At 35.6% G+C, this 26721-nt stretch overlaps 1 protein-coding gene across 2 annotated transcripts in view; it reads left to right on the top strand.

Annotated features, from left to right (window-relative positions):
• Positions 1-26721, top strand: part of SEC63 (SEC63 homolog, protein translocation regulator) — a gene marked incomplete at both ends in the record, with an annotated part of 73118 nt that overhangs the window by 32531 nt on the left and 13866 nt on the right. For both annotated transcript variants that reach the window (XM_080699944.1, XM_080699943.1), the window contains 12 exons: positions 4224-4338; positions 6502-6614; positions 9548-9609; positions 10326-10384; positions 11750-11800; positions 13987-14095; positions 17723-17817; positions 17917-18049; positions 19650-19742; positions 20441-20595; positions 22250-22397; positions 25094-25176. In XM_080699944.1, coding sequence (XP_080556070.1) covers positions 4224-4338; positions 6502-6614; positions 9548-9609; positions 10326-10384; positions 11750-11800; positions 13987-14095; positions 17723-17817; positions 17917-18049; positions 19650-19742; positions 20441-20595; positions 22250-22397; positions 25094-25176 — 1216 coding nt within the window. The remainder of the gene's footprint in view (positions 1-4223; positions 4339-6501; positions 6615-9547; positions 9610-10325; positions 10385-11749; positions 11801-13986; positions 14096-17722; positions 17818-17916; positions 18050-19649; positions 19743-20440; positions 20596-22249; positions 22398-25093; positions 25177-26721) is intronic.

The raw sequence follows: 26721 nt of genomic DNA, 5'->3' as shown, positions 1-26721 counted from the left end.
GCATTCTACCTCTGAGCTACAACCCCAGCCCTCTTTTATTTTTTATTTATATTTATTTATTTATTTATTTATTTATTTATTTATTTATTTTTGTGGTACTGGGGTTCCTGGAAGCCCTTCTACCTCCAGGCTACACTCCCAGACCTATTTTTACATTTTTATTTGGAAACAGGGTCTCCTAAGCCAGTGCGCATGGCTGGCTTCGAACCTGCGCAATCCTCCTGTCTCTGCCTCCCAAGCGCGAGGATTACAAGCGTGCGCCACCACACCTGGCTTATTTTTTTATTTTGAAACAGGGTCTCACTAAATTGGGGAGGGGCTTATTAAGTTGCTGAGGCTAGCCTTGAACCAGCAATCCTCCTGTTTCATCCTCCCAAGTACTAGAATTACAAGCATGCACCACCTTGCCTGGCTTATAACTTTTTTTGTGTGAGTGTGTGTGTGGTACTGGGAATTAAACCCAGGAGCATTCTACCTTTGAGCTATACTCCTAGCCCAATTTTTTATTTTTATTTTGAAACAAGTGAGAGTTTTCACTACTTGTTGAGGCTGTCCTTGAACCTGAGATCTTCCTGTCTCAGCCTCCCAAGTACTGGCATTATAGGCATGTGCCACCATGCCTGGCTCACTGTCCTCATTTAAGCCCCAAACTCACCCTATAAGTTGGAGATTGAGTATAAAAGGCTAAGCAATTTGCCAAGCTTTCTTGGTCAGTAAGTGGTGAAGCTGAGGATTAAGCTGAGGGAGTTTAGCTTTGGAGCTTGTGCTCTGGATAGTAGGTGAAAGTAGGGGAGCATTCCATACAAGGCTCCCCTCCTCTTTGGGCATAAGTGGGAATATGTGTGGTATAGAAGGAACTTGAAATTATATGCCCTTATTAAAGCTTAGAGTATTGTTTGACCAAATGGAAAGAAAATTGAATCTGATTGCCAGCAGTGTTTAAGCTCGGGGTAGTCAGGACTGGACAGTTTCCTGCCCAGATGCTCAAGGACTTTGCAGAAAGGAAAAAAGTCATGGCTTAAGCTTCTTTGGCTGTAATTATGGTTTCCTGTTGATCGTCTGGGCAGAGTTTAAGGGTGGGCAGAGATGAAGAATGAGAATTTTGGGTAGAAACATATGAGAAAGCAGAAGCATGGTAGGGAAAGCTTAGGGAATGTTGGGAGATGGGATTTGTTTATTTGAAAAATGAGGGTAATAAATATAAACAGGTTAGAAAAAGTTCATTTCAGATGATTCCATATGGAGAGGTTCATTCTTCATGTTGAATACTTTTTGGTTCCTACCAAAAGAGCTTAAACACAAAAGTTTTCTCTCCAGTTTTAAAAATGTCACTCCATTTTTATTGGATTTGGCTTTCTACAGTTTATTTTATGGTTTGTCTAACAAATCCTGTTCAGTATAACAATTGCTATACGAAGGGCATAAAAATAAGAATTCAGATTCATCACCTAAAGATAGCCACCAGTATTATTACTTTTGTATTTATTTTTATTTATGGGTGTTTCTTTTTTGGTACTGGGGATTGAACTCAAGGATGTTCTACCTCCAGGTTACACGCCTAGCACTTTTTAATTTTTGTTTGAAACTTTAGTTTTTGTTTGAAATAGTCTCACAAAATTGTTGAGAGAGTCTCGCTTAGTTGCTAAGTTTGGCCTTAAACCTGTGATCCTCCTTTCTCAGCTTCCCAAGTTACTGGGATTACACATGTGTACCACTATGCTGGGTTTATACATTTATTTTTTAATGCACTATTTTATTTATAGAAATTTGAATATATTTGCATAGTTTGAAAGCTGTTTATTATTTTGTGCAATACAGTGTAGTCTTTCATAGCAAAAATTTTGCTTTTAGTGGCTAGAAGGTATTTCACTGTATGGTTGTGACATTAGTTCAGCAATTTCTTGGTGGACATTTAAGATGTTCATTTTGTTGCTATTTCTATCTGTAACTACTTTAATACTCTATATACGCAATTCTAGTTTATTTTATTCTAAATTTCTTAAAAGTGGAGTGGATTGATAAATTAAAAAGGTATGTGCTTTTCTAGGACTTAATACCTTATTGCCAGACATTCTTCAGAGTGTATGACATTTTTTTCTTTAGCTTTTACCTAAATATATAAAGAACTAAAAAACACCACTTAACAATAAATTGAAAATGGGCTTTTTTTTTTTTTTTTGGTGGTACTGGGGATGGAACCCAGGAGCATTCTACCTACGAGCTACACCCCTAGTCCTATTTTTTTTTTTTTAATTCTTTATTTTGAAGCAGAGTCTTACTACATCGCAGAGGGCCTAAGTTGCTGAGGCTGGCTGTGAACCTGCAATCTTCCTGTCTCAGCCTCCCAAGTACTGGGATTATGAGCATGTGCCACCACACCTGGCTAAAATGGGTAATTGAAATAGATACTTTTCAAAAAAGGAAATACAAATGGCCAACAGATTTATGAAAAAAATGTTCAACATCATTAGCAATCAAGGAAATGCAAATCAAAACTACTCTGAGATTCTGTTTGACTTCAGTTAGAATGGCAATCATCAAGAATACAAACAATAATAAATGCTGGGGAGGATACAGGTAAGTAGGAACACCAATACACTATTGGTGGGGTTGTAAACAACCCATATGGAGATCAGTATGGAGGATCCTCAAAAGATTAGGAATGGATCCACCATATGACCCAACAATACCTCTCCTTGGTATTTTCCCGAAAGAATTAGAATACTATAAGGATACACGCGTATCCATGTTTATAGCAGGATAATTCACAATAGCCAAATTATGGAATCAGTCTACATGTCTATAAGCAGATGAAATAGATAAAGAACATATGTATATACACAGTGGAATTTCACTCAGCCATAAAGGAGAACAAAATTATGTTATTTGCAGGAAAATGGATGGAACTAGGGAATATTATTCTGAGTGAGATCATCCAATCTTAGACATTCAAGGTTTTGTTTCATGTGGAAGCTAGAGAGACTCTTGGAAACAAAAAGGACTTCAGAAAGACCAGCAGAGTCGTGAAAGGGAACTGGGGGAGGAAGAAGGGAGAGGCAAGAAGAGGGTTGAGGATGGAAATAATTCAAATAATGTCATGTCCATATATGAAGGTCTCACTACCAATCTCACTAATGTGGACAGGGAGGCAAGAGGTGGGAGGTAGGAGGGATGTGGAAGAAAGTTCAAGTGATAATGTGCACATATGTTTATACCTCAGTGAGCCTCACTATGATACATAATTGCAGTGAACCAATAAAAGTGTAAAAATTTTTGCTAAATAGGACACATTGAAGGGAGATTAAATTTGTTGTTTTTCAAGCTATATGTTATTTTTATATCTTTTAACTTTCTGTTGTTTAACTTTCTGTTATCTGTATTAGCTACAAAATACTCCATTGAATATTGGTTTCATGAGTTATTTAATTTTTATACATTTAAAAATTTATTTAGTTCCCTAAACACCGACATTAGATTATTTCCAAAGATTTACTGTTATTAACAAGGCTATTTAACCAGGTATGGTCTCCTACCCGTGTAATCCCAGTACTTGGGAAGCTGAGACAGGAGGATGGCAGGTTTGCAGCCAGCCTTAGCAATTTGTGAGGCCCTCTGCAACTTAGTGAGACAGACCCTGTTTCAAAATAATGAATACAAATAGGACTGGGAGTATAGCTCAGAGGTAGAATGCCCTGGGCTCAATCCTTAGTATCACAAAAAAATTAATCAGTTAATTAATTACACAAGGCTATTTCTTCATCTTTGCAAAGTTGACCAATTTTCTTAGTTTATCTTACTAAAAGCATAATTGCTAGGTCAAGAGCAATTCTTTATTTTATTTCTCAAGTACTGGAATTACAAGTATGTGCCATTACACCTGGCTGGGGGCAATTCTTTTGTACATTAAATATTTAGTATGTTATATTCTGATTGAATTCAGATAATTCAGTAAGTTCATGAGTTGAATTAACTTTTGGACTTGAAACTGCAAATAATAACTGAGACGATGCTGTACTAGATTCTAGAGAATTCAAAGGTGACAAAGACACTATCTTTGTTATAAAAGTTTACAACTCAGCGATGTAGAACTTGAGTCAGTAACATAGTGATATAGCACCACTTTGTATTGTTTATGCCTTTACCTTGCCATAAGGTCATTAGACTCTTAAAGGAAGCCACTGAGATGTATTGATTTCTTTGTCATTTATCTTTTTTTCTAACAGGAAAATAGTTCTGCTTGCAGGATGGGCATTGTTCTTATTCTTAACATACAAAGTTTCCAAAACAGACAGAGAATACCAAGAATACAACCCTTATGAAGTATTAAATTTGGATCCCGTAAGTAGTACTTTTATATAGTGTTCATTAGTTTAAAGATCCTATAAAAATACTACAGGTTCACATCTAAAAAACGCTGGACCATGCCTAAAGAAATCAAACTTTAAGAGCTAGGCGTGGTGGCGCACGTTTGTAATCCCAGCACTTGGGAGGCTGAGACAGGAGGAACACACAGGTTCAGAGCCAGCCTCAGCTACTTGGTGAGGCTCAGCAACTTAGTGAGACCCTGTTTCCAAATAAAATATAAAATAGGTCTGGGAATATAGCCTGGAGGTAGAAAAGCCCCTGGGTGCCACCCCCAGTACCACAAAAAAAAAAAAAAAAAAAAGAAAGAAAAAAAAAAGAAAGAAAGAAATCAGACTTTGGTCAGTTAAAATTTTTTTAATAAAATACTAATTTATAATCATTTGAATGTATGTATTATACATATACACATGTATTTTTAAGGTATAGCTACTGATTGCCATATTATTAAGGATTGGTTTACAATTTTTATAATGTAAGAATATTTGAAAATTATTAGTTGAAAGACCTCTGTAAAATTACTGTGATGCAAAGTTACAAATAAAGCTCAGATGTTATTTAAAAATAAAGTTAAAAATAAAACTCAGAGGTTGAATGGTAAAAATCTTATGACCTTGCATTGGCTGGCATTTAGTTGGTAAGTTAGATCTGAGTTGGGAAGTTCTTATAACAAACTGGTGTCATTGTCATAGAAATTCAGATTAGTATTGGGTATGGTTTTTAGGTGATCTCTGGATTGAACTTGATTGATGAGCCCCCACTGAAGATTAGTCTTCTGAGTGTATCATGACATTGTGTCTGTGGTAGAGATTATTTAGCTTTTTTTTTTTTTTTCCAAATAGAGAGACCTGGAAAATTTGCATCTGGTCTGGGATCTTATAGTATCTTAGTAGCCAAGCTAAATCTAGTGCTGTTCTTTCCATTTTTTCCCCCCAGACTCCTTTTTACTCTTACTTTGGTCAGCAGTTAGCTTGATTCAGAGATTTAAGTAATACAAACTAAAGAGTATGTTAATCTCCTAGCTTTCTGTGTTATAGAAGAAAAGTCTGCATATGATCTGATTTTTCTTACTGTAACAGAATGGCCCTGGGTTCAGTTCCCTGCACTAAAATAAATGAAAGTTTTGAGGGCAATAAAAAATGATCAAGAAATTATTAGTATATATTGAGCCCAATTAGGAAAAAGGCCAGTTTATTAAATGCTTATTAAATATTAGGATATTGACAAACATTTGGAACCAGGAATTACTCAGACAATAAAATAAGTAAATCTTAGATTTGAGGGTTTTTTGAGCCAGTCTTGATTTACTGCGACAGTTTATTTTTTATTTTTTGTGGTGCTGAGGATTGAATCCAGGGACATTCTACCTCTGAACTATAATCCCAGCCCTATTTTTATTCTTTTTTTTTTTTTTTTTTTTTTTTGCTAGATTTGGTTATTTTTTATTTTGAAACAGGGTTTCACTAAGTTGTGGAGGGCCTCAGTAAGTAGCTGAGGCTGGCTGTGAACCTGTGATCCTCTTGTCTCAGCCCCCCAAGTACTGGGATTACAAGCATGTGCGACCACGCCCGGCTACTGTGAGTGTGTGTGTGTGTGTGTGTGTGTGTGTGTGTGTGTGTGTGTGTGTGTGGTGTTGGGGATTGAACCCAGGGGCATTCGTTATACCTCCGAGCTACACCTCCAGCCTGATTTTTTAAATTATTATTTTGAAACAGGATCTCACTAAATTTCAAAGGGCCTCACTCACTAAGTAGCTGAGGCTGGCCCAGGAACCTGGATCCTCTTTCTCAGGCTCCCATATACTGGGATTCCAAGCATATGCCACTACGCCCAGCTTAATGTGATAATTTTTTGATATTTAAATGTCAGAATACTTTTATTCAAATGTGGCATTATGTGATTTTATTCTGAAATCATTCGTGCCTAGCATACTGCATGGCATGTTAGGTACTCAATAAAATAAAAATATCATATACAATTAAGAATATTTTCATTTTAAAATGTATGGGTGAAATTTATGGGACAAAATATATATTTTATGTCAGAATATGGAGTAGTACTTGTTCAAAATAGGTTGGATTATTTCATTTTGCTTTTTTTTTTTTTTTTTTTTTACTAACATTGAGCTTTTCCTTTTAGGGAGCAACAGTAGCAGAAATTAAGAAACAGTATCGTTTGCTATCACTTAAGTATCATCCAGATAAAGGAGGTGATGAAGTTATGTTTATGAGGATAGCAAAAGCTTATGCAGCGTAAGTACCATACAGACCTATTATATATTTTGAAGAGGAGTAAAGATAGTTTTCTATTTTAATAAAATAGTAAAATGGGTGTCATGCACTTTGTATTGTGTACGTGGGTGTACTGGGGATTGAACCCAGGGGCATTCTACCTCTGAGCTACACCCCCAGCCCTATTTTATATTATTTATTTACTTTTTTTTTTTGCAGTACTGGGGATTAAACCCAGGGGCATTCTACCTCTGAGCTACACCCCCAGCCCTATTTTTTATTCTTTATTTTGAAACGGTCTCACTAAGTTGCAAAGGGCCTCACTAAGTAGCCGAGGATGTCCGCGAATGATACTGTAGTAAGTCAGTACCCTCCTGAGCTTCTGAAGTGCTCATACGTTTTCTGTTGAGCGGGTGTCCTCCAGATTGCTGTTTCTCAGTTGTCTCCTTTCCCCCTTTCAGCATGTTTTCTTTAAGCATTTGCTCTGTTTGGCACAAAAATTGCTATGTCTTACTTGCTATCTTCAGGTAATTTGAGAATGGAAGATTTCCAAAGGAAGTCAGATAGGCAACATTAATTAGTAGCTATAATTTTAGTGATTTTGGTTCTGATCTTTTATTCTTGGGTTGCTGGTTTTATTCTTGGGTTGCTGGTTCTGACTGCCACGTTCAGTCACTTTCTTAAAAGTATCAAAGAATAATATAAAGCTTTTAGTTTTAACTCAGTTACATGATAAAGCTATAGAATATTTCATATGTAAAATATTTTAAATAGTTGATGGTCTGTCAGAGCAGTGAAGAAGTAAAATGATTGTGAGACTCAGAACTTTGAGATCCTATAACTTGTACAAGTCCAGCTTGCACAATACACATTATACAGTTGTTTGTATTTTACTAAGTATAAGTTCTGAGTAGTTTAATTCTTTATGAGTAAGTCTAGTAGCCCCAATTTAACTCAAGCAGCCTTTCCAAGGGAATTATATAGGGTTTGATCTGCAGAGGTTTTTTTTAGAATTTACTTATTTGGGCTATTTTCTCTCCCCTTAATTTCTCTCTACAGCAAACTGGCTGGGTCATTTCTATTTTTTCATACCAGATACTAATAACTTAGAAAGGTATTATTATTATTATTATTATTATTATTATTATTATTATTATTATTTCTTTTTTGGTGGCACTGGGGTTCCTGGAAGCCCTTCTACCTCCGGGCTACACTCCCAGACCTCTTTTTACATTTTTATTTGGAAACAGGGTCTCCTAAGCCAGCGCGCGCGGCTGGCTTCGAACCTGCGCGATCCTCCTGTCTCTGCCTCCCAAGCACCGGGGATTACAAGCGTGCGCCACCACGCCCGGCGAAAGGTCTTATTATTTTTAAGAAATTAGGCCATTGAATTCTGTGGTTCATTCTTCTGGATACACTTATGATTTGATTTTCAGGTATAAGACTTTAAACTTCTGTATATGTGGGCAGCATAGTTTTTACTTTGAAGGTATCTTTTAAAAAATCATGTGTTTTCATGTTTTCCTACACATAAATATGTAACTTAATTCTACAAAGCAAACTCAGGGTTACTCAACACAATTTAAATCCTACGTCAGGATTTATAATAATCTGGGGTGCTTGAAATTGTATACAGGATTTATGTGTAATTGTAATGTGCATTTCCCCCAAAGTCCAGGGAATGGGCATGGCTTTTATTAGATTCTTAATAGAATTTATGTCACCTCTCCCCCAAAAGTTAAGGAATACATTCATGTTTAAGAAATTCTACCTGTTGCTAGTACTTGGGAGACTGAGACAGGAGGATTACAGATTCAGTTAACTTGCTAAATTACAGGTAACTTAGTTAGACCCTGTATCAAAAAAGGGCTGGGGCTATAGTTCAGAGATAGAATGCCCCTAGTAGATTCAGTCCCTAATGACACACACTTGCACACCAGGCAAAACAAAAAATGGAGCTGGGCTGCATACTTGTAATCCCAGTATGTGGGAGACTGAGACAAGAGGATTGCAGTTCTTGGCCAGCCTCAGCTATTTGGTGAAGCCCTCTGCAAATTACTGAGACCTTGTATTAAAAAAAAAAAAAAAAAGGCTGTTGTGTTGCTTAGAGGTAGAATGCCCTTGGGTTCCATCCCCAGCATGGCAAAAACCAATAAAACAAACCCAAAACTCATTTATTTTATGAATTATATTGAAATATAGCCTTTAGGTACCTTATGTTTTTTAACATTAAATCATTTAATTTGCATGCATGTATTATATCCCTAGAAAGGAATCATGAGTTTTCTTCCTATTTGTGTTTTTCTTTTACTTTTTCTTGGTTCATGATGCCAGTTGAAATTGCACAGTGAAACCAAATTCATGGGATGGGAGCATATTATTCTGCCATTTTTCTAGTCTTTGAGTTGCACATCAAATCTGGGACTGATCACTCCACATTGTGAGGTTTACAGCAGTTTTCTTACTTCTGTAATTTCAGTCACCAGTGTAACCACGCTTGTCCCAACAATGAATTTGTGTAAAGGTTCAGAAGTTATATAGTGTTCTTTGCTTTCCCTTTTCCCTTTTTCTGATTTCAGAGACTTGATTCTCTGAATAGTTTGTTTCTTTTTTGTGTGTGCGTGGTACTGGTGATTGAACCCAGGGGCATTTTACTACCCCAGTCCTATTTTTTATTCTTTTTGTGTGTGTGTGTGGTACCGGGGATGCTTTATTTTGATACAGGGTCTCACTGAGTTGCAGAGGGCTTAACTAAGTATCTGAGGCTGGCTGCAAACCTGAGATCCTACTGTCTCAGCCTCCCAAGTACTGGGGTTACAAGCATGCGCCACCACGCCTAGCTTGAATTAGTATCTTCTAAGAAGTGAGTTGGTTGGTCAGTGAAGTTTGTCTGTAATTACATATTTTTTTAGACTTTCCTTTCTAATGTTACATCTTTGTTCTTTTTATGCTAGTTTAACAGATGAAGAGTCCCGGAAAAATTGGGAAGAATTTGGAAATCCAGATGGACCTCAAGGTGCAGGATATGATGCTTGCAAAATAATTGGAGATATAGTGTATATTATGAAAGTGTTAATTTTCTTAGTTTATGAATAAGAACATTACAGTCATGAGTTAGACATATAAATTGAGCTCTCTTTAGTTTCTCTTTTTCTAAAAACCAGCTTGAGAGATAAAACTTAAGTGATTCAGAGAAAAGAGTAATTACTGTTTTGCAGTTAGATAAAAACTGGGTGGAAAAAAATCTGTTTTTTTAATACTGACTTTTATACATTTTTATATATTCATAATATGTATATAAACGTAAAAGAATTTAGTTTTTTTAGGAAGAAGAAATTTATGTACTTAGAGTTATTTTTCTTTTTCAAAAATTTAAAGTTTTAGATGTATCACTTAACTTTTTTTTTTTTTTTTTTTTGTGGTACTAGGAATTGAACCCAGGGGTATTCTACTTCTGAGTTAAACCCCATCTCATTTTATTTTTTTATGTTGAAACAGGATTTTGCTAAGTTGCCAGGGCTGGTCTTGAACCTGTGATCTTCCTGTCTCAGCCTCCCAAGTACTGGGATTACCACATCTGACTATCCCTTAATTGTTGTATAATGATGAACTACATAATATAATCTTCTCAGTGTTTTTTGGAGTGGGGGGAGAAATGAAATAGAATTTTGAAATAGAAATAAATCTAGAAATAGGAACTCTTCAGAAACTATGATACTTTTTCTATTTTAGCCACAAGTTTTGGAATTGCCCTACCAGCTTGGATAGTGGACCAGAAAAATTCAATTTTGGTGAGTGTGTTTTAATGATACATCATAATGTGTTTGCTATAATTTTTGTTGTATACTATGTGTCTTAGTATAATAAAAAAGAGAACTATTTCAAAGAAAATATTGGCATGTTGTTTTTAAAATTTATTTAGTGGTTCTGGGGATTGAACCTAGCGACACTCTACCTCTGAGCTACATCCTGCCCTATTTTGTTAGCTTGAAATAGAGCCTGGATAATTTACCATGTATTGGCCTTGGACCTATGATCCTCTTCTTTCAGCCATCTACTGTTTTTAGCTCTTTATTATCTTTTTTTAATAGGAAAAAGAGTTGGTTCCACTGCTGGTTTGGGGCAATTTGTTCTAAATGAAGTTTAGAAATCTTAAAGTTGTGACAATTTTTATTTTATAGTGTTTTTTAGTTCAGGTCCTACTTTTTGTTTAGAGAACTGTTTTTTATGGTATCCACATTTGTCTTAAGGGCTATTTAAAATTTATTCTTCCTTTCACCCTACTCAGGCTAAACTAATTAAATGTATATATTCATAATGATACTTTAGGAGGCAGTAGGGCCTCAGACTTCAGTGATAGTTGGTGCAGCCCTAAAATACCAGGAATTCTTAACCTCTTGTTCAGTAATAGAGGATTTCTTACCTGAACTTTCTTTAAAATAATTGTCTAGAAGCTAACTTTGAAACAAGACAAAGTTTACATAAACCTGAATGTAATTCGCTTTGAAAATGTCTACTGTATATTGTATTAAAATTGGTTATCTTCAAGAGATATATGGTTGCTGCATATAAGTGTGTTTCTCATGCTTAGGGTTACTTTGTAGGAATAATACAGGACAGATGGCCAGGTGCCAGATTTAGGATCATACAGGAGGAGAAAAATTGATAGAAATGATTAGCAATAATTATTAGCAAACAGAAAATTAGAAAGTGGTACCTTGACTGTTAGGCAAAGGAACCACTTTATTCAAGGTCTTCTTATTTACTTTCAGGGCACTAACTCCTTGTAAGATGTGGGTATATGTAATTCTTGACTGGAATGGAAACATAATATATAAAATTTTGCTATTATATGTATATCATGTCTGTCAGTAAATAGCAAAATAAAAGAAAATTTATAGTAGTAGATAAGAGTGTAGGCTTTATAGTTCAAATTCTATCTCCACCGCTAGCTGTGTGACCATGATATATGCACTGTATGTACCCTGTCTATGAGAGAAAAATCATGACACCTTCCTCATAGTTTGATAATAAAGATTAAATAATACAAAAGACTCCTTTAAATAGTGCTTCCCTGTTTGTAAACCTCGAAAGACATGTTTGTGGATATTGTTACAATTTACCTGAAGATCATAATTTTTTCTCTTTAATTCTAGGTTTTACTTGTATATGGATTGGCATTTATGGTTATCCTTCCAGTTGTTGTAGTAAGTTCTAGCTCTTTTATTAACTTTTTTGGAGACTCTCTTAAGGACTTTAGTTTTATATTAGAATATACCCCATTAATTCTAGAATTTAAGAATCTTATATTTAGTTATGCTTTTAAAGATCTGCTGTAAACATTGCTTGCATGTGTTATGCATATTTCTTTCTAATTCAGAAGTTAAACACAACTGAGATAATACAGGTATATTTAGGGTTTAATATAAAAGTCTTCTTTCATTATCTTCCCAAATCCATTGCTCTCAAATATATAACTAACTTTGTTGTTTCCTTTTTCATTTTTTTCTATGCATTTATGTATATGTTCACACGAACACACTTTAAAAAACTTTCATGTGATTTTATTGTATGTTTTGTTCTGAAGCCTGTTTTGCTTAACATTTGGGGGGCAACATATAGAGTTAAAAAAATCTTTAAAAATGGCTGCATAGGGCTGGGGATGTAGCTTAGTAGTAGAGTACTTGCCTAGCATGCACAAGACCCTGGGTTCAATCCCCAGTATGCAAAAAAAAAAAAAAAAAAAAAAGAAGAGGAGAATGAGGAGAAAGAGGAGGAAGGGGGGAGGAGGAGAAGAAGAGAAGGAGAAGAAGAAGGAGGAGGAAAGAAAGAAAATAAACCAAACCTCAAACACAGCTGCCTAGAACCATATTATGGAGATACCATAAAGTTTATGTTTATGTGTGTGTCAGGGGATGGAACTCAGGGGCATTCAACCTCTGAGCTACACGCCAGCCCTATTTTTATTCTTTATTTGAAACAGGGTCTCACTAAGTTACAGAGGGCCTCACTAAGTAGCTGAGGCTGTCTGTGAACCATGATTCTCTGGTCTCAGCCTCCTGAATGCTGGGATTATAAGCGTGTGCCACCATGCCCAGCTAAGTTTATGGGTTTTTTTTTGTTTGTTTGTTTTTGTTTTTTTTACCATTTATTACTCTTGTGACTTGTGTTCTTACTAAACCTGGAGTTCATCTGGGTCCAGTAGTAATGAGGCTAGTAATTAACTTATCTTACTTAGGATTATTGCATGAGATTCAGTCATGAATTATAGTGGATGAAAATGTCATGTTAACTATGAAATTACTTCTACATTTATTTGTGTAAAAACTAGTAAAAAGCTGGGCATGGTGGTTCATGCCTATAGTCCTAGTACTTGGGAGGCTGAGAGGGGAGGATCACAGGTTTGTGACCAATTTCGGAAACTCTGTAAGGCCCTCTGCAACTTAGTGGAACTCTGTAAAGCCCTGATTCAAAATAAAAAATAAAATAGGCTGTGGGTATAGCTCTGAGTTAGAATGCCCCTGGGTTCAATCCCTAGTGCCAATAAATAAATAAAATAATAAAATTTAAAAAATAAGCTGGGCGTAGTGGCTCACGCTTGTAATCCCAGCATTCGGAAGTCTGAGCCAGGAGGATCAAGGTTTGTGGACAGCCTTATCTACTTAGTGAGGCTCTTTGCAACTTAGTGAGACTCTGTTTCAAGATAAAGAATTAAAAAAAAAAAAATAGGGCTGGGATGTAGCTCAAAGTTAGAATGTTCCTGGGTTCCATCCATAGTATCACACACACAAAAATAACCCCACAAAAACTCAAAACTATTAAACGTGTGTTGTGTTAGGAGCCAACATTTTGTATATAGTAGTGGGTGGTCTTATTCCTATGTTGTCTTTAAATAGTTTCTATCAGAAACTGAAGTTCTTTAATTGTTCATATTTAATAACCTAGGTTGGTGTTTAGGCTTCAAATAATAGAAGTATTTGCTAAATAAATCATTTGAAATATTTAACAAAGTGGGACATGTTGGTCCATACCTGTAATCCCAGTACTTAAAAGGTTGAGACAGGAGGATCCCATGTTCACGACCAGCCTCATCGACTTATCAAGGTCTTCATTAACTTAGACCCTGTTTCAAGATAAAAAACAAAATAGAAGCCGAAGGCCTTGGGTTAAATCTCCTATACTGCAAGGAAAAAAGTGTGTGTGTGTGTAAAAAACAGGTGTTTGTTCTGAAGTGCAAATATTTTTATTTTATGAATATTTGTATTGGTTATGAATATTTTTCAAGATAGAAATACTAACAAAAATATTATGGTCAATACCATTGACATATTTTACATCAAACAACATTTATTATTGTTTGTTGTCTTATTTATTTAATTTTTTTGTGCTTTAGGGTTCTTGGTGGTATCGTTCAATACGGTATAGTGGGGATCAGATTCTAATACGCACAACACAGATTTATACGTACTTTGTTTATAAAACCCGAAACATGGATATGAAACGTAAGTAAAATTAACTGATATTGGTTACATTACTTTCTTAATTATTTATGTGGAATTGATACATATTCATTAACTCTGTACTGGAGAAATTCTTTTTTTTTTTTTTTTTTTGGTGGTACTGGGGGTAGAACCCAGGGACTTTCTACCTCCAGGCTATACTCCCAGACCTATTTTATACATTATTTGGAAACAGGGTCTCACTAAGTTGCTGAGAGCCTCACTAAGTAGCTGAGGCTGAGGCTGGCTTTGAACCTGTGTGATCCTCCATTCTCAGCCTCCCAAGCACGGGGATTACAAGCGTGTGCCACCACGCCCGGCTTGTACTGGATAAATTCTATTTTACAGTTTTGAAATCAGTTCACATTAAAGCTGGAAGAAAATGTTAATCACATTTCTTGATTTGTATTTATATTATTCCCATTTACTTAGTTATGTATTCTCAGAAATTTTATGATAAAACTTCATATATGCTTTTTTTGTGTGTGATACTGGGGATTGAACCCAGGGACATTCTACCTCCAAGCTACATTCCCAGCTCTTTTTAAATTTTTTTTTTGTTTTGAACCAGGGTCTCTAGGTTGCTGAGCGCTCGCTAAATTGCTGAGGCTTTCCTCCAACCTGTGATCCTTCTGTCTCAACTTGCCAAGTACTGGGATTGTAGGCTTGTGCCACCACATTTGGTAGCCCTTGGTTTTTTTTGGTGGTACTGGGGTTCCTGGAAACCTGTCTACCTCCGGGCTACACTCCCAGACCCATTTTTTTATATGTTTTATTTGGAAACAGGGTCTCTTAAGCCAGCAAGGCTGGCTTCAAACCTGTGCGATCCTTCTGTCTCTGCCTCCCAAGCGTGGGGATTAAAAGCATGCACCACCATGCCTGGCCCTTGTTTTGTTTTGAAAGAGGGTCTTGCTAGGTTGCACACCACCATGCCCAGCTCCTATGTATTAATTTTTAAATATTGTCCTATATATTAATTTGTGTGGGGGGGTACTGAGGATGGAACCTAGAGACTTTCTACCTCTGGGCTATACTCCCAGACATATATATATATATATATATATATTATATATTTATTTAGCAACAGGCTCTCACTAAGTTTCTGAGAGCCTCACTAAGTAGCTGAGGTTGGCTTTGAACCTGTGTGATCCTCCTGTCTCAGCCTCCCAAGCGCAGGGATTACAGGTGTGTGCCACCATGCCCGGCTGTATGTATTTATTTTTAAATGTTGCTTGACAACATTGTTGTGTGCTCGGGGTCCATTCATTATCTTATTTAACTTGCTATGCCCCCATCAGTTAGTGCTGTTTTTTGTGTTTTTTTTCCCCTAGTACTGGGGGTGGAACCCAGGGGCTTTTCTACCTCCAGGCTATACTCTCAAACTTATTTTGTATTTTATTTGGAAACAAGGTCTCACTAAGTTTCTGAGAGCCTCACTAAGTAGCTGAGGCTGGTTTTGAACCTGTGCGTTCCTCCTGTCTCAACCTTCCAAGTGCTAGGATTATAAGTGTGTGCCACCACACCCGGCAGTAAGTGCTGGTCTTTTTTTTTTTTTTTTGGTGGTACTGGGGTTCCTGGAAACCCTTCTACCTCTGGACTACACTCCCAGTACCTATTTTTATACTTTTTTTAAATTTGGAAACGGGGTCTCTTAAAGCCAGCACAGCTGGCTTTAAACCTGCGCGATCCTCCTGTCTCTGCCTCCCAAGCGCAGGGATTACAAGTGTGTGCCACCACGCCTGGCATAAGTGCTGTTTTTAAGCATGTCTTATAGATGAGGAAACTGAGACACAGAAAAGTTAGCATATTCGAAGATACACATTAAGTGAAAGAGCTGGTGTTAAACCCAGGCAGTTTGATTCTTGAGCTCTAACACTACACTAAATTGTCTAAAATATAATAAAAATAGAAATCTTGAGTGTACTGAAAGAAAACTGGCAGAATTTTTCACTTCCAGGGTCTAATTTAAAATTTTCTCATGTGGAGAAAAAAGGCATCATCTTAAAAATGTCTTTGATCCTATAAAGCCAGCTTTGTAAAGTTTTTCCAGGTATAGAGTTGTCTTTCAGAATGACTCTTGTGTTGAATCCTAGACACTCTTCCTTCTTTAAACAACAGAACAGACAAAATTTTTATATTGTCTTACTGAAAAATTATTTTTGTTCCAAGGCTGAAATGAATTTTTCTGTATTTAGGATTTGCCGTTTGTGCTCATTTTCAGGTTAATGAAAAAAAAAAAAACTACAAGATAATATGACTGTGTGTGCATAGATAAATTCCTTTAGGAATGAGTAAATTTTTTTGTGTGTACATATATATTATTCATATTGGATTGAAATGCCAATATAGACACTTCTTATTGAAAATCTTTATATTTACAATGTTTCAGTGTGATTTTAATTTTTTAGTGATCTTTATTTCTGAGGGTAGTACTTAGCTAATTGTATCAGAAAAACTTTTTTATGTGGTGTGTGGTACCAGGGATTGAAAACAGGGGCATTCTACCTCTGAGCTGCACCCAGCCCTTTTAATTTTTGAAACAGTATCTTCCTAATTTGTTGAGAATCTTGTTAACTTGTGATCCTCCTGTCTTAATCTCCCATGTACTGGGATTACAAGCATGCACCACTGCACCTGGCTGGAAAAGCATTATTTAGTTGGTGGGTTGGCTTACATATTTTTGGTTACTTTAACTATCTTGGGAACACTTTTTCATGAAAAAGTAGTAATGTAATAGTTCACACATATACTGTGTATGCAATGTGTCAGATATAAGTGAAGAACTGAAATGCAGAGAAAGGTGAAGAATGTAGTCCTGGATCATTTAGCTAGGAAGTGACAAAACTCCAGGTTCGGTGTACTTTAACCTCAAGTTCTGCTTTTTGTGTGTATTTTATATGTATTTTCTGTTATAATTTAAGATTGACTGTAGTGCTAGTCCTTACTAAAAGCCTTCTAGGTTACAGTAGTTTTCTGGAAATTACTGTAGGTTTTAGTATACTTAAGGGTTTGAAAAGTGATACAGTAAAGAAACTTTAAGCTCTTTTTAAACCCATATTTCCAAATATATTTAACTATAGGGGCCCCTGTTTTTACAGGACAGTTAATAACATATGGAATGCTAATTTTCTGTAGAAAGTTTCTTTGGACCATGTGTGTAGATGCTGTTATATGATTTTAATGTATCCAGCTGCTTTGATGCCATTAATTTGATACATATTTTTATTGACATTGGGAGAGATAATATTGTCCTTATTTTATTTTTATTAGTGAAGTACTGGGGATGGAACCCAAAGACACCCCCAGCCCTGTTCTTTATTTTGAAGCAGGGTCTCACTCAGTAGTGGGGCCTCAGAAGTTGCTGAGGCTTCCTGTGATCCTCCTGTGTCAGTCTCCCTGGGATTACAAGTATGAACCACAATACCCAGCTTTATTGTGCATATTTTAAAAAGTGAAAAGTTTTTTTTTTTTTAACGGGAGAAATTAATATTTGTCAGCAGTAGAGTTCAGGTGATGTTCGACATGGTGTATGATCTGAAAAGTACCTACTTTTAGGGTTAAGGAAGTACCTTAGGAAGGGAAATTAATACAGAAGCAAATTTATTTATCTTCATATTTCTTTTTACATAGGTCTCATTATGGTTTTGACTGGAGCTTCTGAATTTGATCCTCAGTATAATAAGGATGCCACAAGCAGACCAACAGATAATATTCTAATACCACAGGTTAGGCTTATCTCCCACATTCTTTGATGACCAGTTAAGTACTAAAGTGAATGCTTTTCTTAAGTATATAGTTTTGAATAATTATTTTATTTACTTTAGCTGATCAGAGAAATTGGCAGCATTAATTTAAAGAAGAATGAGCCTCCACTTACCTGCCCATATAGCCTGAAGGCCAGAGTTCTGTTACTGTGTCATCTTGCTAGGATGAAAATTCCCGAGACCCTTGAAGAAGGTATTTGTGATTCTAATATTTACAAGGTTTTAGTGGAACCAAAGGAGCAGATTTGATTAGATCCTAAAGTGCAGTATTTTTATCACTGTTTTCTTTTGCTTAATCAAATAGTTGCTGAAGGACCTTTAAAAAATATGTTACACAATTACTTCAAATAGTTTGAAGGTCTAAGGTGTTTTGGTAAATGTTAAATAAATTTAGTAGTTCAAGGTGAGAGGATATTTTGTATGAGAAATGGTTTAGTTAACTGCAGATTACACAATAAATTCCAAATGACTTTTTAAAAAATCTATAAGCTTTTTAGAGAGACAGAAATGGATTTCATGACAAATAACTCCACTGAACACTAAACATCTTTCCTCTCCCACCACCCCACATTCTTTCCCTCTGTTAGTAGTTATCAGTAGTATCTGATATTAATTAAAACGTAGTAAATACTTGAAGCCATTTATTTATTCTGAATAAAACAAAAGCAGTAGATTAGGATAATAGTGTTTCCAGGATGTCATTGAGTTTCATCCTTTTTTTTTTTTTCTAACCTGTATTTCTATATTATTTCAAATGAAAGGGGTTTTTTTTGTTTTGTTTTGTTTTTTGTGGTACTGGAGATCAACCCAGGGCATTCTACCTCCAAGCTACACCCGCAGCCTGATTTTTATTCTTTTATTTGAAACAGGGTCTCACTAAGTTGCTGAGGCTGTCTATGAACCTATAATCCTCCTGTCTCAGCCTCCCAAGTACTGGGATAACAAGTGTGCACTACTACGCCTGGGTTCAAATGAAATTTTAAAAATATAGTTATTATTTTTAGAAAATATTTTTTCTTTTTTTCTTTTTTTAAATTTTATTTTCCTTTTTTTGGTATTGGCAATAAATCCCAGGGCCATTCTCATATTAGACAAGTTCTTTACCACTGAGCCACATCCCTAGTCCTAACTATTGTTTCTGAATAAAATCTTATCATGCCCTACTTCCTTTAAGCCAGTAGTGCATTCAGCTGCTTTTGAAGGCAAGGCTACTTTTGCTTATGATGAAGGAAGGAGCGCTGTTTAGGTATTGTCACTCAAGTTGCTTTGAAATATTAGTACTTCTGCTGCTAATGTTCTGTGTAAATATGTAGCCATTTTCATTTTTAATAATCATCTTTAAGAAACAGGGAATACTTTTTTTTAAGATTGAATACTAAACCCAGTGAATGGTTTGTTTTTATATGCAACATAAGTGGATCTGACTCTGTTGCCCTCTTTCCATTCCTGTTGTCCTCTCATCTCCCTCTTTCTGTATTTAGTTGACATTTATTCTCATTCTTAGTCTTTGAAATTAATTACACATAGGAACTATGTGCACAAGAAGAAAAATTTTAACACTATAATGTTTAAAATTTTGTCTTTGACATATCTAATATGAGCAAGGATTTTCTGACTGATTTTTTTACAGCAATGCAGAGAAGGTCTTACATGTACCTTCAATGTGTAAAATTGTGAGGTTCTCTGAAATACCTGTGGGACGACTTAAATTTAGTATTAGTCTTGGGCTATAGGTTATAGAGATACTTTAACTATGAAATTAGAATTCTTTCAGACTTTTAATTGTTTTGCAGATCAGCAGTTTATGCTGAAAAAATGCCCTGCTCTGCTTCAAGAAATGGTTAATGTAATCTGCCAACTAATAATAATGGCCCGGAGCCGTGAAGGTGAGAAGGAAATGTAATTAATTAGGTTTTAATTTTTTTTGCAAGCATATGCAGATTATACTTCATGGTTTAAAGATTTATGGGTACTTATTATAATGCTGTCTGCCCTTCAGTCAGTTTTCTCAATTTTGGTCATTTTTTAATTGCTTTCTCTATAAAGATTTTAAATTTCCCTTTTCTTTGAATATTTTTGGAGGTAGTTTGTTTTCATTATTATTTTTATGTGTGTGTGTGTGTGTGTGTGTGTGTGGTACTGGGGATTGAACCCAAGATGCTTAACCTGTGAACTACAAAACTCACAGCCTTATTTAATTTTTTATTTTGAAACAGGATCTTACTAAATTGCCAAGGGCCTCAATAAACTTAAGGCTGGCTTTGAAACTGTCATCCTCTTGTCTCAGCCTTACAATCCCTTACTGGGATTACAATCATATGTCACTATGCCTGGTTATTGGAGTTGATGTAAAGATTTTTTTATTAAATTAGGGCTTGTTTTGCCTTTGGCAATATTGGATAATGTGCATTTGACCAAATTTGCATATTTTAGTTTCTCCAGTAATTTTAAAAGGAAAATCAACATAATGATCTTAAAATTTGAGGTATTATGTTAGTGTGAATTTTTTGATAATGAATTGTGTACACCTTGAATATGTAAAAAGTCCAGCCCTGTTGTTTCCTTTGTTCCTGTTCTTTCTAAGAAAGGGAGTTTCGTGCTCCAACTTTGGCATCCTTAGAAAACTGCATGAAGCTCTCCCAGATGGCTGTTCAAGGCCTTCAGCAATTCAAATCTCCCCTTCTGCAGCTCCCTCATATTGAAGAGGACAATCTTAGACGAGTGTCTAATCATAAGAAGGTAAATCTTTACTACTTAAAGTAAGTTTTTAGCAGTTTGTATGTCATTTCAAAGTTTTCTAGAAATAGTTACTGTGAATTTCCTAGATATATAGGCTATTTTAAGCATTCAAAAACTCTCAAATGGTTCTGATTTTTTTTTTTTTTTTTTGACTAGGTAAGTATAGTAGCTGTTTTATAGTATTTTACCAATGTAAGTAATGTTACTATGTTTTGGGAGATGAGTTCATTTTATGAGTTAACACTTTGCATCTTACACTGCCAAAAAAAGTAATATATATTTTTCATTCTTGGCTTAGATTGAGCAATGGTTTATTGATTTTGAACAAAAATAAGCATTCAGAAAAATAGGTCAAATAAAGATAATTCTTATTTAGAAAATATATAGTAAAGATATGATTGATAATCTCAAGGTATACATATAAATGAAAAAATTAAAGCCGGGCGTGGTGGCGCACACTTGTAATCCCAGCATTTGGGAGGCGGAGACTGGAGGATCATGGTTCTCGGACAGCCTCTGCTACCTAGCAAGGCCCTTTGCAACTCAGTGGGACCCTGTTTCAAAAAATAAAAAGAATAAGCCAGGCGTGGTGGCACACGCTTGTAATTCCCGCACTTGGGAGTCTGAGACAGGAGGATCACACAGGTTTGAAGCCAGCCTCAGCTACGTAGGCTCTCAGCAACTTAGTGAGACCCTGTTTCCAAATAAAACATAACATAGGTCTGGGAGTATAGCTTGGAGGTAGAAAGCCTCTGGGTTCCACCTCCAGTACCACCAAAAAATAAATAAATAAAAATTAAAATAATTAAAAAAAAAAATAAGACCCGGGGTATAGCCCAGAGGTACAATGCCCCTGGGTTCTGTACTGAGTATTGCAAAAGAAGAAAAAGAAATTAAAGATACAAGAAATGAAATGATAATTCTAGTAGTAGATTTTAAATATTACCTTGTATACAATAGATGAAGTAAGAAGATAGACATTGAATTTGATGGTATGTTAAGATAGAATTAATGTATATTAGATATTTGTATTGAAGTTCTCTGTCCTTTTAAGTAATTGTGTAGCCCTTATAAATTAGATCATATATTAACTTATAATTAAAAACTTTAGAATCCAAAAGCAGAAATTTTACCTGCTTTGTGATCTAATATCTGTGAAAGTAAAAACTAAGTGACTAGTGCCAAACACCTAGAAATTATAGAACATTCTTATGGAGTAACTATTTAGCCAAGGTGAATATTACTGCAATAATAGTTATATTTAGAAAATACCCCAAATGAGAAAATTACAAAGTTAAACCTTGAGGATACAGCTATAATTGAGTTTATTCTTAAAAGTTTACTTTTAAATGTTAGTATTAAATTTGAAGATAAAAATAGTTCTTGTGTGGGTTCTAGATGAATGTTATTTTACTCTAACTTTATTTTTTTCTAATAAAAAATAATCCTCTGTTAACTTTGTATCAAAAAAATCTTAAATGGCCTTGAAGATAAAGGCCATGAAATACTATATAGTTTTGTTTTCTGCTTTGAAATGTATATAATCTTAACATTTTTCCCAAAGTTGCTGGATTTTATTTTAGTTAGCATGTTAATTCTCTTTATGAAAAGTTTAATGAGTTAGGGATTTATTTTTTCCTTTTTTTCTATTCAGTTCAAAATTAAAAGTATACAGGATTTGGTGAGTTTAAAAGAATCAGATCGTCACAGTCTACTGCACTTCCTTGAAGATGAAAAATATGAAGAGGTTATGGCTGTCCTTGGTAGTTTTCCGTATGTAACCATGGACATAAAATCACAGGGTGAGTGGGAGGCTTTCCTTTAGATAGATTTGTTCTCATTTATTTGATGCAGGAGTCTCAGGACACTTTTTTCCCCACCCAGTACTGGAGATTGAACCCAGAGCCTCACCCATGCTAAGGAGAGAGCTCTACCATCAAACCACATCTCATTCATTCATTCATTCATTCATTCATTCAATTATTATTGTGGTACTGGGGATTGAACCCAGGGGCATTCTACTTCCGAGCTACATCCCCAGCCCTATATTTTATTCTTTATTTTGAAACAGGGTCTCACTGAGTTGTAAAGGGCCTAAGTAACAGAAGCTGTCTGCAAACTGCGATCCTCCTGTCTCAGCCTCCCCAGTTCTGGGATTATAAGCGTGCGCCGCCACACCCGGCTCCCTTTTTTACATTTAAAATTTTAAAATTTTATTTTTACAGTTCAGATTTGAAGTGTGCCCCAAAGCTCATGTGTTAAGCAGTGCAGCCAGGTTGGGAGGCGGGACACCGGGGTGTGTGGCCTTGGGGACTGTATCTGTCTCTTGCAGTCATTGAGCTGAGGCAAGTTTTCCTCACCATACCCTGAAGCCCTGCCGCCACTCTGCAGGTCTGCCTATCACATCTACCACAAACTGGCTGACCACAGACCTCTGAAATTGTGAGCCCCAAATAAATCTTTCTTCTAAGTTGTGCTTCTCAGGCATTTTGTTCACAGGATAGAAAAGCTAACTAAAACCTAGGATCTTGCTTAAGTTTCCCAGGGTGGCCTGGAACTTGGGATCCTCTTACCTCAGCCTCCTGAGGAGTTGGGGTTATATGCCAGTGCCACTTGTCTGGCTGAGAACACTTAGCAGCATAATTTGGAATTAGACTATGCAGAACCGTAGTTTTTCTGTCAGGTTTACTTGTTAGAAAATAATGTATGCTTAATCTTTTTGGAGAAAACTGATGTAGTTCCACTTTTATTTTTGTTACAATAGGATTAAGTATGAGGACTCTTCTATAGTTAAGTTCTCAGAATTTGTTAACTTTTTAAAGAATGGAAGAGATTCCGAGGTAATCAAAGAATGAGAGATATTAGAAATTATTATTATTTTTTTTTGTGGTACTGGGGATGGAACCTAGGGGCATTCTACCTTGGAGCTACACCCCTGGCCCTATTTTTTATTCTGTATTTTGAAACACTAAGTTGCGGAGGGCCTTTATAAGCAGCTGAGGCTGTCTGGTGAACCTGCAATCTTCCTGGCTCAGCCTCCCAAGTACTGAGATTACAAGCATGCACTACCACACCCAATTTATTTTAAACAGATAAATCTTGAGCTTGCTTGTAATCCCAGTACTTGGGAGGCTGAGACGGGAAGATTGCAGGTTTGCCAGTCAGCCTCAGCTGCTTATAAGTGAGGCCCTCCCTCTACAACTTAGTAAGACCCTGTTTCAAAATAAAGAATAAAAAAATAGGGCTGGGGGTGTAGCTCGGAGGTAGAATTTCCCTGGGTTCTATCCCCAGTTCTGGAAAAAAAAAAAAAAAAAAAAAAAAAAAGGTTGTAAAGAATTTAGCTGCTTAATACTGAAAATAACTTTTAAAGCCCCCAACTTATTTGTATTAGGCCTTGAAAATTTTTGTTTTCAGCCCCATTTCATGTTTTTTTTTTACATAGCCTCTATCTTGTCTATTTCAAGCAAAAAATGGATTATTTTCTACCTATGTAACTGCCCTGTGATAATTTTAATAGCTGAACACCAACATAATTAGAGATCAACTGCTTCATTCTTTTTTCATAATATTCTGAACTTTAACATTTGCTAAGTCACTGTTGGTGAGAACCTTCTTGTACCAAGAAAACAGGAACATGTTAGGAATGGTTTCTGTCTTTAGAGGGTTTATCATCTAGCTGAGGAAATAGGATTAAGAGCAAGAACATACACAGAATCCTCCTGTCTCAGCCTCCCAAGTACTGAGTTTACAGGTGTGTGCCACCATGCCTGGCCCTATATTGAAGTTTTTGTGTTTAAAACTATCCCTTCGGCCTGTGAAATGATGTATGCTTGTGATCCTAGTACTTGGGAGGCTGAGACAGGAGGATCGCAAGTTTGAGGAAAGCCTCAGCAAGTATTGAGACTCTCATCAACCTAGTGAGACTCCATTTCAAAATAAAAATAAATCGGGCTGGGGGTGTAGCTCAGAGGTAGAATGCTCCTAGGTTCAATCCCCAGTACCTCCCACCCCCAGACACAAAATAGAGCTGTCATTTCAAGGTGATTTAGAATGTTATGTTTACATTATTTTATTCAGATAGACAATCACATAGGTAAAATCTTTGTGAATATAAGCTTTGCACAAGGGTGACAGAACCCTGTTTTCACATTACTGTGTGAGAGAGATGTGTTTTAGTGGTCTTCACATCATACTGTTTTCAGAAACTTGGCACCAGGGCAAGTGTTTATGACTGTTTTACTTAACTTCTGAAACTTAGTTTCTCCTTTAAAGTAAAAACAATAATACTTTGGAGAGCTATTTCTTTAGATTAAATGAATCAGTTATGAAGATATTAACTATATTGTTATAATCAGTGATTTTAAAATAAGTTTAAAATATAATATGGTTAAAATACTGAATTACCAAGTAGATTTGGATAAGTTAAATTTTGCTATTTGCATTGACATAGAACTTGATTTTGTTTTTTTTGCTCTACTTTTTCCCATCTATCATATAGTATTGGATGATGAAGATAGCAACAATATCACAGTTGGATCCCTAGTAACAGTCTTGGTTAAACTGACAAGGCAAACGATGGCAGTAAGTAGTCTGTTTATATTTTATGCTTTAAGATTTATATCTCAAGATTTTTATATTTAATTTTCTCAGTACTTTTCGGAGCCAACTGTTGTGGTAATAGAATCCAAATTTGTAGGTTTTGTTAAGTGTTTTGAAATTTTAAGTTATCATGAAACAATTTCTAGATACACCAAAAAAATCTTGGAAAATAGATTAATTCTTCATGTGCTGGATTATCATTTCTCTGTAAAATATTATAATAACTAAGATATGCGAGTATAGTTCCTAGGTAACAAAGTGCTCTATATAGAGAGGTTAATTACGATTGTTGAGAATTTTATCACATATTTATTTTTAGTTCTTTAGAGAACTTATTTTTTTATTTAAAAGTTACAATGAAAACTTGATTTCTGATAGTGTAAAAAGTCTGGAAAAAATTTTTAGCAATGTGGAAAAATATAGAAAGGAATTGAAATCATTTAAAATTCCACTGTTCTGAGTTTTGGAGCTCATTTTTTAAGTATCCTAATGTATATATACCTATAGAATTAAATGCTGTTTTTATCATGGGTCTCTTCTTTCACTCATCTCCCTGAGAAAAGCCCCTTGTCAGCCTCTGAGGACCAGAATTCAGTCTTGTGTATATCCTTTTTTTATCTTTCTCCATTTTTATATTTACTATTCTGACCTTAACAGTACATATACATTCTTTTAGTTAAGTCCAGTTGTATTGCATATATTTTCTATATCTTGTTTTTCTCTGTTTCTATTTTCGTGTGTGTGTGTGTGTGTGTGCGCGCGCGCATGTATATATTTTACTGGGGATTGAACCCAGGGGCATTCTACCTCTGAGCTGTACTCTCAGCCTATTTTATTTTTATTTTGAAACATGATCTCACTAGGTTGATGAGAGCCTCACTACTTTCTGAGGCTGTCCTTGAACCAGTCATCCTCCTGTTTCAGCCTCCCAAATTCTGGGATTATAGGCATGAGCTACTATGCCTAGCTAACTCATTGTTCTTAATAGCTCTATAGTGTTTCAACTCAGTTTATTCAACTAGTGGTAGATACTATCCTGCTCTGGGATCTCTGACCATCTTTAGGAAATACATGCTACATTTAAACCCCATGTCTATCCTAGCGACTCAGGAGGCTGAGGCAAGAGGATCATAGGTTCAAGGACTAGCCTTGGCAACTTAGGGATAACCTGTCTCAAATTTTAAAAAGAATAAGGATACAGCTCAGTGATAGAGCATACTACCTAGAAATGAAAATTTTAAAATTTGTATCTAAAATCAATAGTAGGAAAAGTTCATTTTATAGTCAAATTTATCAAATAAAAAAAAGTGATTTTATAATAGCAAATGTGTAAGGATTGGTTTCACAGTCTCTGAATGAAAGAGAATTTTGGGAGAAGGGAAAATTCAAAGCCAGCCAGTGCTAAAATTGGGTTTAGAACCTAAAACTAAAAGTCTGTGTGCAGTGGTGTATACAGATTATCTCAGTACTTGTGATACAGGAGGACCACAGGTTTGAGGCCAGCCTCAGCAACATCTACTTAGGTAG

Source organism: Muscardinus avellanarius (assembly GCF_963383645.1).
Source record: "Muscardinus avellanarius genome assembly, chromosome: 8".
NCBI lineage: Eukaryota > Metazoa > Chordata > Mammalia > Rodentia > Gliridae > Muscardinus > Muscardinus avellanarius.
This window is presented reverse-complemented; position numbering and strand designations above follow the sequence as displayed.